Here is a 13,060-nt window from a genome sequence, read left to right as displayed (position 1 = left end):
AGAGGTGACAAAGCCTGGCCAGCATGTGTGGCTGAGCCCTGCCAGGACCCTGTCCTGCCCCAGCCTTCTCCTCTGTGCTGCTGGAGACATCCCAGGTGAGGTTGGGTCATCCTGCCTGCAGCCCTGGTGAGGATTTACACAAAACCTGTCAAAACTTCCCCAAACCCAACCAGTTCCACCACCAAAGCCACCCTGGATACCCACAAATATCCCAGTGAGTGGCCTGGGGAGCAAACGATTCCCTCTGTTGTTCTTGTGCCTTTTTCTCCCTTGCAGAGGAACCAAAGGCAAGGACATCAACACCATCAAGTCCCTGCGAGTCCTGCGCGTTCTCAGGCCTCTGAAGACCATTAAACGTCTGCCAAAACTAAAGGTTAGAAAATAACCCCAGTTTTTCCTTCTCTGGAGGTTTCTGGCTGATCTGAGTGGAAGCTGGTGGACTCCACGTAATCCAAGTTGTTTCTGTTGCTTTTATTTCATGGCAATGAATCTTTTTGCCAGATGAGCACAAACGGCTGGGCAGATGTTGAGCAAATGTCAAACACCTGGGTGCTTTTGCAAACATCGTGGATAATGTTGGGGATTCTTGTCCTGAAAGAAAATTTAAAAAAGAAATATATTTTTTATTTATACCTGAAAATAAAACTTCTACAAATAGAAAAAACAAACCCGCAAATAAATTAAATGACAGTTCAAATGTGGGATGGTCTTTGATGTGATAAAGAAGAAATGGGGTTGGAAGGGTTTGGCTTTCCCTAGAGAATTTAACATGAATATTGCAAGATTTTCCACAAGCTGTCCAAAGATATTTGTCATTGCTACAGGAGAAGCTTTAATTTATTCACCTTACTATTAAAGAATCCATAGTTCAGAGGTTTATCCCTAGAGCATGGATCTAAAACTAAAATAAATTTAATTGCCTGTGATTACTCATCCAGCACCAACAGTTTGAGGTACAGCCAGGCCCTGCAAAGAGAGAATGGAAGGAGTTAACAAAACTCAATAATTTCTGAGGTTTAGGGACTCTTCAATACCTTTTGTGGGCTGTTTTCTGTGAGAGCTGGGGAAAAAGCAATGAAGGCTCTGGAAGGGTGAAAATGTGTTTGACAATTCCTGTTTTCACATCAAAATAAGGGTCAGCTCTTCTGTAGATTTGCTTTTGTCTGAACCCACTATTCATGCTTAAATAATTTTAGTTTTATGCTCACTAAATTTATCAAAAAAGGAACATTAATGCTGAACCATATAGAAATTTTATGTAGGATTTCTGGGCTGATCAGAGGGATTTCCATCAGTATTTTTGGGTTGATCAGGGGAATTTCCATCAGGATTCCTGGGTCGATCAGAGGGATTTCCATCAGGATTTCTGGCCTGATCAGAGATTTCCATCAGGATTTCTGGGCTGATCAGAGGGATTTCCATCAGGATTTCTGGGCCAATCAGAGGGATTTTCATCAGGACTTCTGGGCCGATCAGAGATATTTCCGTCAGGATTTCTGGGTTGATCAGAGGAATTTCCATCAGGATTCCTGGGTTGCTGTCTTGGTTTGAAAAGACAGGTATCTGCTAAGGAAGGCAGGAGCCTTTCTTGAAATGGAAAATGTAAACCCCCTCCCTCTAAATTATTATGATTTTGAAATTAAGGGGCTCTCAGGGAAAAGGGAAAGATATAGGAATAACAGTCCTTTACTAGGAAAATTAAAATTAAAATGCAGTAATACAAAACAACACTGCCAGAGTCAGAGCAGGCTCTGTGTGTCAGGGTGGTGGCAGCAGTCCCATCCCATGGTGGCTCAGCCCTCCTGCAGTGCCAGCTGTGCTTCTGCTGGAGCAGGGATCCTGCACAAGGGTGGAGTTTTCCTCTGAAGCTCCAGGGCTGGTGTGGATGGGCCTGGGCTTCCTCTGGGAATGCAGTGAGCAAAGGCTGCTGTGGTGTTCCAAGGTCAGATTTTATCCAGGAAGGAATGCTTGGCTCCTCCCCCTGGGCAGAGCATGGCCCAGTGGGATGCTGGAATTTTCTCAGCCATGCAGGGACACTCACTAGCCATGAACAGCAGATTCCTCCCCTCTCCTCCCTCCTGGAGGGAGGATGGGTCCTGGAAGAGATAAAGAAAACTGCCCCACCTGGTTTTAAGGGCTGACCCATTAGCAGAAGATAACAATAGAATACACAGCTCCAGCCACTCTCACATTTACAACCTAAGGCAGTTGCATCAGGACTAATTCTGTGAATCACTCACTTCCATTCAGAGGAACAGAAGCAGGATTGTACAAACCCTGTGCTTGGGCAGGGACTGCTCAATTTCTGGTTTTATGACAAACTTCTGACTAAAATGAAACTGCAAATTACTTGTAATGAATCAGGGCCTCATACCCACGTAGGAAATGGATTTGAGGAGTTCTTTGCAGGGAGTTTGGGAGTGCACATGCTGACTACATTAGTCACACCTCCTTTTGACAGACAGCTCTTTAGAAAAATATTTATTCAAAGCATTTGGTTGTTTTGTTTCTGGTATTTTTTTACTTATTATTCCAACAGTTTTTGTGCAGCCACTGGAATTAAAATTAAAAGAAGCGCAATTTTCATTTAATAATGATATGTTTGCTCAGGACTAATATTGTCTTGACAAGTGTGATTGTGTTTATAAATGTTATGAGCAGCATCAGAAAATTCGGTGGCACAGCCGAAGTTGTGGATAAAGCAGGAGATGAAGGAAGCTGGAGTTATTTCTCACAGCTTTGGGAAGTGTTTGGGAAGCAAAAATCCATTGAAGCATCCATGGGTGGTGGGATGGGTAATGAGTCCCAAACGAGAGAGATTTAGGTGAGCTATTGGGAAGGAATTCTTCCCTGTGAGAGTGGGGAGGCCCTGGCACAGGGTGCCCAGAGCAGCTGTGGCTGCCCCTGGATCCCTGGCAGTGCCCAAGGCCAGGCTGGATGGGACTTGGAGCAGCCTGGGACAGTGGAAGGTGGGAATGAGATGATCTTCAAGGTCCCTTCCAGCCCAAACACTCCTGTGATTCCCTGAGTGTGGTTAAATGGTGGTGCCAAGATTTTGGATGGACTTTTCCTTTCTTCCCACCCCTTGACCTTGTCCCCCTGCACCCCCAGGCCGTCTTTGACTGTGTGGTGAACTCCCTGAAGAATGTCCTCAACATCCTCATTGTTTACATGCTCTTCATGTTCATCTTCGCCGTCATCGCTGTGCAGCTCTTCAAGGGCCGCTTCTTCTACTGCACAGATGAGTCCAAGGAGCTGGAGAAGGACTGCAGGTACAGCTGGAAGCAGGGAATGTGGCAGGGAGCAGCTTCCTCCAGCTCCCAGGCTGGCCCAAAGGCAGGGATTTGCTGAATGGGAAGAATCTCCTGTAAATAAGAGCAATAATTCAGCTCAGGTACCATGGAGGTGAATTTTCCCTTCTTTTTCTTTAACAGCTGTGTCCTTCCTGGCTCTGATCTTCCGGATACAGGGGAGGCAGCTTCTTTCCTGAGAAAGCTGAGTGTGATGTTTGAGAAGAGATTGTGATAGTGTGACTCCTCTTTCCACCTGTTGCCTCCATTCTTAGAGCTCTTATGAATTAGAAAAACACACTGAATAAATAATCAGACGCGTGGGACATTAAAGAGCTGCTAATTAGCGAGGAGAGGGACAGGATGTGAATATCTTAAAAGCCCTGTCATGCTTTGTACTTCTCAGAAGGCTGGCAAGGTGTGTTGAGCATGTCATTAGCTTTTTCCTTGGCACCCAAAGCACCTCCTCAGCACTGCCCTGCTCTGCCCTGTCCCTCTCCTGCCGCCTGGCACCTGCAGGGCTCATCGCTGGTGGGGTCCTAGAGGCTGTCACTGCAATTCTTCCTCGGAAAAATGCAGCTAAATTACAGAAAGGATTGTGAAACTACAGATTAGGGTAGGTTGAAGAGGGTTCTCCACATGCCAGGTCCCTCAAAGTGGGATACATTTAGGAATTAGATCCAAACCTGCAGTAGGAGGCAGAGATGTTTCCCCATCAAGCAGAAGTTTTCTGTGGGGTCAGACAATTGAGGGGCAGGCATGGTGTTAATGGCTGGCTTTGCCTAATGAATGAATGAATGAATCCTCTGATTAAAATCTTTCATTTTCAGACCTCAGGTCCAGCTCCCATGGCTAGAACTGGCTCAAAAATTGGCCTTTACTTCTGTCACGGACTTTGAGGGTGTCCCTTTGTCTTTAACCCACAGCACAGTCCAGACTGTGCTGCTGGGGCTTTCCAATACTCCTGAGTGCTAAGATCTGCTTTAATTCTCTCATTGGCTCCAAATCTCTTTTTCCTAGGGGTCAGTACCTCGATTATGAAAAAAATGAGGTGGAGGCACAGCCCAGGGAATGGAAAAAATACGAGTTCCACTACGACAACGTGCTCTGGGCTCTGCTCACACTCTTCACCGTGTCCACAGGGGAAGGGTGGCCAACGTGAGTAAATGGCACTGCCAGGGGCTGATGGTGCAGGTAAAGCAGGTCCCCAACACTCTGAGGGACAGCAGGTGACCTGGGAAATGAGAAAAGTCTTTTATCAGCTATGTTTTGTGTGATTATTGGGTGAACCAGCAGGCAGAGCTCTTCATTTTCCTTGGTGCTCTTCCGAGCTTGCACAGGGATGCTCAGAAAGTTTTCAGTTCTTGCTTCAGGCTTTTGGACTCACACACCTTTCTCAAGGGTAAAACCGATAATGGAAATGGTAGACAATGCAGGGGGAAAAGTGTTGTGAGCTCTGCTGAAAGTCTGCTGGGCATGACAGGCCCCAAATGACATTTCCTGCTCAGCACATGACTTTATTTTGGCACACGTGGAGTGCAGTGTGTGGCCAGGGCTTCTCTGCTTCCACGTTCAACTCTTTCATAAAATAAAGACTAAAACAGCATCAGCCTCCCTTTTCCAGTCCCTCGCTGTGTTCCCCTACTTGGATGTCATCAACACCTCTCTTTTCCCACTCTTACTCCATCCCTGTTGACCAGAGAAGAGAAGCCAGATCCAGCTGGATCCTCTCCCCTTTGGGAGGTCAGGGGGGATCAGTGGATCTGGGCACAGCAAATCTCCACCATTCTGCAGAATGGTGGCAACAAAGGGTTTCCCTAAAAATATCCTCAAGGAAAACTTCCTCCCAGCCTCGTGGACGGGACCAAGCTTTTCCTGAGCATAAGTGGAAAACCCTGCATGTGAGGGAGTGATTCTCAGGGGGTCCTTGGTGCTTCCCAGGGATTGTGTTGACCTTTCCTCTCTCTTTGCATTTGCTTGCAGTGTGCTGAAGCACTCGGTGGATGCCACCTACGAGGAACAGGGGCCCAGCCCTGGCTACCGGATGGAAATGTCCATCTTTTACGTGGTGTATTTTGTTGTCTTCCCTTTTTTCTTTGTCAACATCTTTGTGGCGTTAATCATCATCACCTTCCAGGAGCAAGGAGATAAAGTGATGTCAGAGTGCAGCCTCGAGAAAAACGAGGTACCCACCTCTTCTGACTCCAGAGTTGGTGTTCTAGGGGCTCAGAGCACCTGGATACTGGTGGAAGACCTCTCCCCATTCCCCCTGTGCTGGGGGGACTGGAGAGCAGTGGTTATTGGAGGGTGTGTGGTGTAGAGACCAAAGAAATGAGTGGCTCTTTAGGTTTTTGCATTAAAAAAAAAAAATAGGGAGAGCACCCAAGCGCTTCCTGTTGGGAACCACTGCCTCACATCCCCCTGGACCACACCAAAGTGAGGATGGTGAGGCCCTGGCACAGGCTGCCCAGAGAAGCTTCCCATCCTTGGCAGTGCCCAAGGCTAGGTTGGACACTGGGGCTTGGAGCAGCCTGGGACAGTGGAAGGTGTCCCTGCCAAGGCAGGGGTGGCACTGGATTGGGCTTTAAGGTCCTTTCCAGCCCAAACCATTCCATGATTTTATGTTTGCTCAAGGGTGGAGGAGTAGAAGGAGGCAAACCTTGAGGTCAGACCTCAGAAACCAAACTGAGGTTCAACTGCTGTGGCTGCCCAGAGGAAAACTCCTCTCTCCAGGCTGGTTTTGTGCCTGGCTGGGATATTTCCTCCTGGCAGCAGCCAAAAGGAGATGCCTTGACAAGAGTGTAAGACCAGGGCAGAAGAAGCTGTGAGGCTTTTCTTTAAAGCCTCCCAAAATACCATTGTTTTCCACTCAGGGACCTCCTGAGCTGGTTTTTCTTTAGTTACTGGCATCCGTGTATCTTCCTGCCATGGGTGTATCCAGTTTCCTTCTCAATGCATGCAGATTTTTAGCATCTGCAGCATCCTTCCTCCAAGGTCCCACAGCCTCAATGACCTCTTTTGGGAAGAACCATCTCTTTTCATATATTTTGAAACTGGAACCTGATTTTTGATGAAAAGAGATGAATTTTTAAGTGATTTTTAATTAGTTCCTTGTTTGTCTAAATGAACAAAAAGTCCAAAATAAAGCAGAATATTTAGAGAGCTTTACCCATGTTATTTTCCAACTGAGCAGAAAGTGATTTCAGACTTGCAATTCTTATGTCAATTCAAGATGAGAAAACGCTCCAGAATCAAAACCACTTGTAGAAAGCAATTTTTATCATAGTTTTATATTCATAATAAAGCGAACAGAAATAGCCAGTGAAGGGGATCTCTGAGAGTTCCCCCCAAGTGCTTTTGCTGGATAATTTATTGGTAAATTCAGTTCTCATTTTATGAAACATTCTGAGCTGTTCAGGTATTGCTGTGTGTGAGGACACACCTGAGTTCCACAATACTTTTTATAAACCACAAATAACATCTTTACCAATCCCCTGGTTCCTACAATCGCCCATCAGGAGGAATTGGAAGTGTTTTTAGAAGTGGGAAGGGATCAGGACCTTGGAGGAGCTGGTCTCTAATGGAATGTGGTAGGACCACAAGGGGCATAGGAATGTTACAGGGTAAATATTCCAGGAAAATTGATCAGGATTTGGGGATCCTGTGCTGCATTTTACAGGAACAGTCAGTACTCACTTGGTGTAAATGCTCTGCTCACTCTCCCAACCACATCTTGATGGATAAAGACTTCCAGCCCTTTTTGTGGCATTTTTTCATCCCCTTTTTTTTTTGTAGAGGGCCTGCATAGACTTTGCCATAAGTGCCAAGCCCCTGACCCGCTACATGCCTCAGAACAAGCAATCCTTCCAGTACAAGATGTGGAAATTCGTGGTGTCCCCTCCCTTTGAGTATTTTATCATGGTCATGATTGCTCTCAACACCATCGTCCTCATGATGAAGGTGAGTGGGATCTCCCTGGATCTTGGAATTTTGGGCTGTTGGCTGGAGAGACTCTCACCCTGAGGGCTGAGAGTCAGCCGAGCAGCCACCACTCCCCATGTGCCTGGTGGGATTCTTTTGGCCCCCGAGGGAGGTGGATTAGCTGGGATGAGATCCCACCAGTGGGGTTCCCTGCAGAGTGGTGGTTGGGCTCAGCCCCTTTGGTGTGTGAACATGGGATGGGAACTGGCATCTGCAGGTCCTGATCTCCAGCCCAGCCTGAGCTGTCTCATGCAGAGCAGGGTCTTGGGGCTGCTCAAAGTCCAGTCAGGCCATGGAAATTCAAACTGAAACAGAGTATGTCTAAACGGGATATTGGGAAGGAATTCTCCCCTGTGAGGATGGGCAGGCCCTGGCACAGGGTGCCCAGAGCAGCTGTGGCTGCCCCTGGATCCCTGGCAGTGCCCAAGGCCAGGCTGGACAGGGCTGGGAGCAGCCTGGGGCAGTGGGAGGTGTCCCTGCCTGTGACAGAGGGTGGACTGGATGATGTTTAAGGTCCCTTCCAACCCAAACCATTCTATGATTCTGTGAAATTACTCAATTTTGGAACAGCATCAGGCTTCTGGGATGTGATCCAGAGTGGGGGAAGAGACACAGGTGGATGATGTCCCCTCCTATCTCTTGCCTATCTTAGAGTATCTTTGCAGTCAAGGGGTCCCCATATTCTTAGTGGAAGAAACAGTTCTGCACTTCTCCTCTGGGTTTGAAAATGCCCTTCCTCCCTCCTGGTCCATGCTGTGCTTACAGGGAGGTGTCCCTCAGCAACAGTCTCCACTGCTGGGGATATTCCAGCTGCCCCCTCAGTATAGGATGGAGCAAGAGAGACAGGAATAATTGTGTTGTAACCCCAAATCCCACTTAAAGTGAGCACAGAATCCTGACAAAAATGAGCAGGAATCAACTGGGGAATCAGTGATCTTCCAGTAACAGCCTTTCTTCCATCCCACTTTAGTTCTATGATGCTCCAGAAGCATATGAAGAAATGCTGAAATGCCTGAATATTGTGTTTACATCCATGTTTTCCATGGAATGTGTGCTGAAGATCATTGCCTTTGGTGTGCTGGTAGGTGCCTTCCTCGTTCCCTTCCACCTCTTTCCTCTCTCGACGAAATGCTCGCGTTTCGTGACGTGGGTTTAAAACCAAGCAAACAAAAAACCCCCTGACCTGTGCTGGCAAAAAGAAAATAACCCCTGGATCCTTCTATTCCCCTTGTGTTCTCGTTTGGCAGAATTATTTCCGAGATGCCTGGAATGTCTTTGATTTTGTAACAGTGTTGGGAAGTATTACTGATATTTTAGTAACAGAGATTGCGGTAAGTACAGTTTGCTCAATTTATTTCATTTATAAACAAAGCTGTGCCCTGTCAAGACATTGAACCTTCTCCCTACCAGCCTTATTCCCTGGAGCTGCCTCTGGGAGTCATGATGGCCTTGGCTGACCCTGTTCCATGAGCTCTTCTTTTCCATGGAGCTGAGCACAGCTGTCTGCCCCAAAGAGGGAAAGCTCTGATGAGAAGCACAGTGCTCGTGACTCTGCCAGGAAGCAGCTCCCTCTCTCCTGCAGCAAATGACTCTATCCCCAGGCCTTTTCTGCCTATTCATGGAAAAATCCTTCTGAATTTAGAGAGGGGAAAGACCAAAGGGATTCTGCTGTGTTAATGTTTTAACATAATGGGAGGTTTTTTGCAGGGCGTGTGTCTGGCCCTAGGGGTTCCTGCCCAGTCTGGGTCAAGGGGCAGGGTGAGGGTGAAGGGAAGTGACAGGGACACAGGGAAGGGAAGAGGTGAAGAGTCTGGACTGGGGGAATGCTCCTGTCACAAAAGCTCTGTGGGGCAATGAATTAACAAACAGCTTTCCCACAGGATTTCTGGCCAGCCCTACAAGGGCTGCTGTCTCCCTGCTACCAAGCCTTGTATATCTCACAAAGTGGCTGGACTCGTCATTGAATTCTGAAGGATTTTTCCATAAGGGCAGCCAGTGTCTGTCTCAATCCCTGACAGTCTGATATTACCCGATGTATAAATTGCTCCTCTCCTCTCCAGTGCATGTTGTAGCTGATGATGTATCAGAGTGTGATGAATTTGAACTTGACCTTTTAACTTTTTTCCTCAGTCCCAGGGGTTTGCCTGTAGATCTGTTTTGTGTGTGCTCAGAATTCCCCACGTTCCTTTACAGGTGGTGGTGAAGACCATGTGACTGTTTCTAACAAAATGCATTTTAATTTAACCTCCTTGGTACAAAATAACGCACAACCCCCCAGGTTTTCCTCCCCATACAAATGGTGTTCATTTATCTGCTGGTGGATCCTATGTTGTAGGGTTTGGATTTTGTTTTCAGTGCAGCCAGGCTGAAGTTACTCAGCTCACCCTCTCTGAGTGCTGTGGGAAGGCACAGGGTGCTTGTCCCCACTCCCTCTGCCATGGGATGTGTTTTCTTGCCAAGGGCACCCAAGCTTTTGCCATGGTTTGAAAATCTGTGAAAACATTTGCAAGTCAGCCATAAACGGACTGAAGCTTTTCCAGCCCCACTTTGGCCACTTTTCCTTGGAGAAAGCAGCACTGACAGCTCAAACAGGGTAAGGAGCCTGTGGTCGCTCCCAGACTGGTGTCTTCTCCTTCAGAAAATTTCTACTTGTCAACACCAAGCCCACATGCTGCTAAAATGCTCAATTTTGGAGCTATTTCACAGGCAAGGAGCAGCCACAGTGTTGCCCTTCCCTGCTCAGTTAATGGGATGTTGCCTCTCCCTCCAGCTCCCACAGGATGGCCCAGCCAAGAAATTGGATCAGGCTGGGCTCTGAGACATTTCCAGCATCAAAACCTTTGCAGAGCTCTGGGAATTACCCCTAAAACTCCAACAGGGCTAAGCCCCCAGGGACCCACGTGCCTTTCCCTTCTCCTCCCAGGTGGGAGAGATGAGGTTTTTTGGTTTATGAGGAACTGGATCCATTCAGTCTTTAGAGAGGATTTTCTAAAGGAGGTCACCAGATTCCCCTGGCAGTGTCCAACATGGAGCTGACCACAAACATCTCTCATATAAAAGCCAGATGTCCCCAGGACCACTCCAGCCCTGAGCTCTCGGTCCTTTGTGTCTCTGCTCTCTCTAAATTCTCTCCCTTCTGCAGCACCCAGGAGGGTCTCTTCTCTCAAGTAAGAAGCAGCAAGGCAAGGGGAAACAGCCTCAGGTTGCTCCAGAGGAAGTTTAGGGTGGATATTAGGAATAATTGCTTTATGGAAGGGGTTGTCAGGCACTGGAATCCCCAGCCCTGGAGGGATTTGAAAGCAGTGTGGATGTGGCACTTGGGGACAGTGTTTAATGGTGGCCTTGGCAGTGCTGGGGGAATGGTTGGAATCGTGATCTCAGAGATCTTTTCCAACTTGAACAACTCCCTGATTTCTGTGTAGCCACCAGATCTCCTTCTCTACTTTACCCTTTGGACAGAGATTGCCCAGGGGTCATCCCCTGCCACTTTTCTTTCTATACTTGGTTTTCAACACTTCCTTGATGCAGCTCCTGCCTGATCTCTCCAGCAGCACTCCATCCCCACGGGACAGCCACCAGCACACGCTTCCTTAAGCCACGCACATCCATGCCAGCCTCCCACAGGGACGATGGACAGGGATCAGAGGGATCTGCACAGTGCCCTGAGTAGCTCAGTTTGCTTGCAGGGGACAGTGATGGCCAGGCCTGAACACCCCTGCTTTGTTCTGGCACTGAGTGTTGGCAGTGGTGCCCTGAAGATCACACTGATAATGGAATTGATAACAGGATTGATAACAGGATTGATAACGGGATTGATAATGGGATTGATAACAGGATTGGTGATGGCAGCTGACCATGAGGGATGCCCCTCATAGAATTCATTCCACTTCAGCCAGTGGAATGTGGTGGATGTGGTCTGGTAGCAGGCTCTCCACTGCCACTCAAACCTTCCTGCCCTCAAAGGGCTTGGAGCAACCTGGGACAGTGGAAGGTCCCTGCCCATGGCAGGGGCAGAAGGAGAGGAGCTTTAAGGTCCCTTCCAACCCAAACCATTCCATGATTTTATGATTCTCCCTTTCCAGTCCTGAGGATGGAAAAGCAGCAGAAGGATGCAGCCCTCTGTTCCTGCCCCACGTGGCCAGTTTTGGGATATTTTGTTAAACTGCAATTTCTCCTGATTTAAATACTTCTGGTATTGAGAACCAATGTAGAAAAATGAACCAATAGAACCAGTTTGATCCAATTTGGAACCAATAGTTCCAAAATAGAACCAAGTTTAGAAAAATGTAGGAAAAAAGGGCTGAAAGAGCTGATGCAGAGATGTGAACGTGCAGGGATGGAGGTGAGGAGCAGGAAGTGCCTCATTCACAGAGCACAGCCCGGGTGTGGCCTCTGCCCAACTTCTTTACCTCTGCAATTCCAGGCAGGGCAGAGCAGGAAATAAAGGAAATAAAATCCACTCAGCTGCTGCTGAACCAGCCCCAGCTCACCTTCCTCAGGACACTCTCCTGGAGCAGGGAATAAGCAGAGAGGAGAACAGCTCTTGGATCACCAGTCCCACAGCTGTGTCCCCAGCAGGGAATGGCCCTTTCTCCATGTGCCTTCCTCAGCCCCAGCCTCCCCTCCTCAGCTGGGCAGAGTTTGGGGCAGCCCCTTCAGTCCCTCCAACCCTCCTGGCAGCCATTCCCACGGAGTTTCCTCAGCTGGGAAGTCCAGGTGACAGCCACAAGGTGACCTTGACTGCCAGCCTGCAGCTGTTCCTGTCCCACCACCCTCCAGGTCCCCGTGGAGATGTTTTCTAGGTGTGACACTGAGCTCAGGCTCACAAATAGTTGCCACAGCACCGTTTTCCTCCATGTTTTCCAGCTAGAGGTGTTCTCCAAAGGTAAATAATCATGGGTGGCCTCACCTTGAGAGACTTGGCTTCCACCAGCCTTGTTTGGTACCTTTAACCCTCTGAGAAGTAAAGACAAAAGGAAAAGAAATGTGTGGATTAATTGCTTTATTTTAATTTTCCTGGTCATGTCACATGTAATTTACTTTGTGATTATAGTGGAATATCAATTTTTTTATTTCCTCAGGCAAAAGCATGAATGTCAGTTTTTTTACCCTCAATAACTGAGGGAAAAGAGGTGGGATTAAGGAAAAGGTGTCCTTGTGGACACAGTCGGCCTTGGGAGGCTGAGTGGGTGTTTAGCAAACTGACATCTATTTCTATGCCTGGAAATATAAAAAGCCATCCTGAGAAGTCTTTGTGAATTGTCTCCAAATTTGCATTACAAACTGAAATGCAAATAACAACTGCACTGTGTGTGTTACCTCAAGGATCTCCAAATCTGTTTTGGTTCAAAGCATTTTTTATTTCTGGAGTTCCCATAAAATAACACCTCCCCCAATAGCCCAACGGTTTTTTTCCAGTGAAATTTTTCAGAGTTTCCTTTTTGCTTGTCCTGATTACTCATTTTCTCTTTTGTTTCCTGTTTTTGTTCCTTATTTTCCTTATCTACCTGCTGAATCACGCCATCCAATCAACATACAATGCGAAAACCATGTCTCCGTCTGTATGTTGTGCACCTGCTGCTCAAAAAAAATATAAAACTTTGTAAATAACCTTGCAAATATCCATCCATGACAACATCACATATAGGACACGGTTGGTTTCATTGAATTTAAAAACTTCTTTAAATTCTCTGCTTTGATTTTCTCTAGTTTTTCTTTGATTTGATACGTTTTTGGTTTTTTGTTTTTGTTTTTGTTTTTTTTTTTATGAGAGTTCCGATTGCACTGGT

The 13,060-nt window shown here is 47.2% G+C and overlaps 1 protein-coding gene across 21 annotated transcripts in view; it reads left to right on the top strand.

Annotated features, from left to right (window-relative positions):
* Positions 1-13,060, top strand: part of CACNA1B (calcium voltage-gated channel subunit alpha1 B) — a 300,242-nt gene that overhangs the window by 238,684 nt on the left and 48,498 nt on the right. For 20 of the 21 annotated variants that reach the window (XM_068211531.1, XM_068211529.1, XM_068211532.1 and 17 more), the window contains 7 exons: positions 277-373; positions 3,112-3,272; positions 4,311-4,448; positions 5,274-5,475; positions 7,086-7,250; positions 8,242-8,352; positions 8,519-8,602. In XM_068211531.1, coding sequence (XP_068067632.1) covers positions 277-373; positions 3,112-3,272; positions 4,311-4,448; positions 5,274-5,475; positions 7,086-7,250; positions 8,242-8,352; positions 8,519-8,602 — 958 coding nt within the window. Of the gene's footprint in view, positions 1-276; positions 374-3,111; positions 3,273-4,310; positions 4,449-5,273; positions 5,476-7,085; positions 7,251-8,241; positions 8,353-8,518; positions 8,603-12,918; positions 12,925-13,060 lie in introns of all 21 variants that reach the window. The other variant, XM_068211542.1, reaches the window with a different exon arrangement.

Source organism: Anomalospiza imberbis, chromosome 21, assembly GCF_031753505.1.
Source record: "Anomalospiza imberbis isolate Cuckoo-Finch-1a 21T00152 chromosome 21, ASM3175350v1, whole genome shotgun sequence".
NCBI lineage: Eukaryota > Metazoa > Chordata > Aves > Passeriformes > Viduidae > Anomalospiza > Anomalospiza imberbis.
The sequence above is the reverse complement of the archived record's forward strand: the minus strand, read 5'-3'. Positions and strand labels throughout refer to the sequence as shown.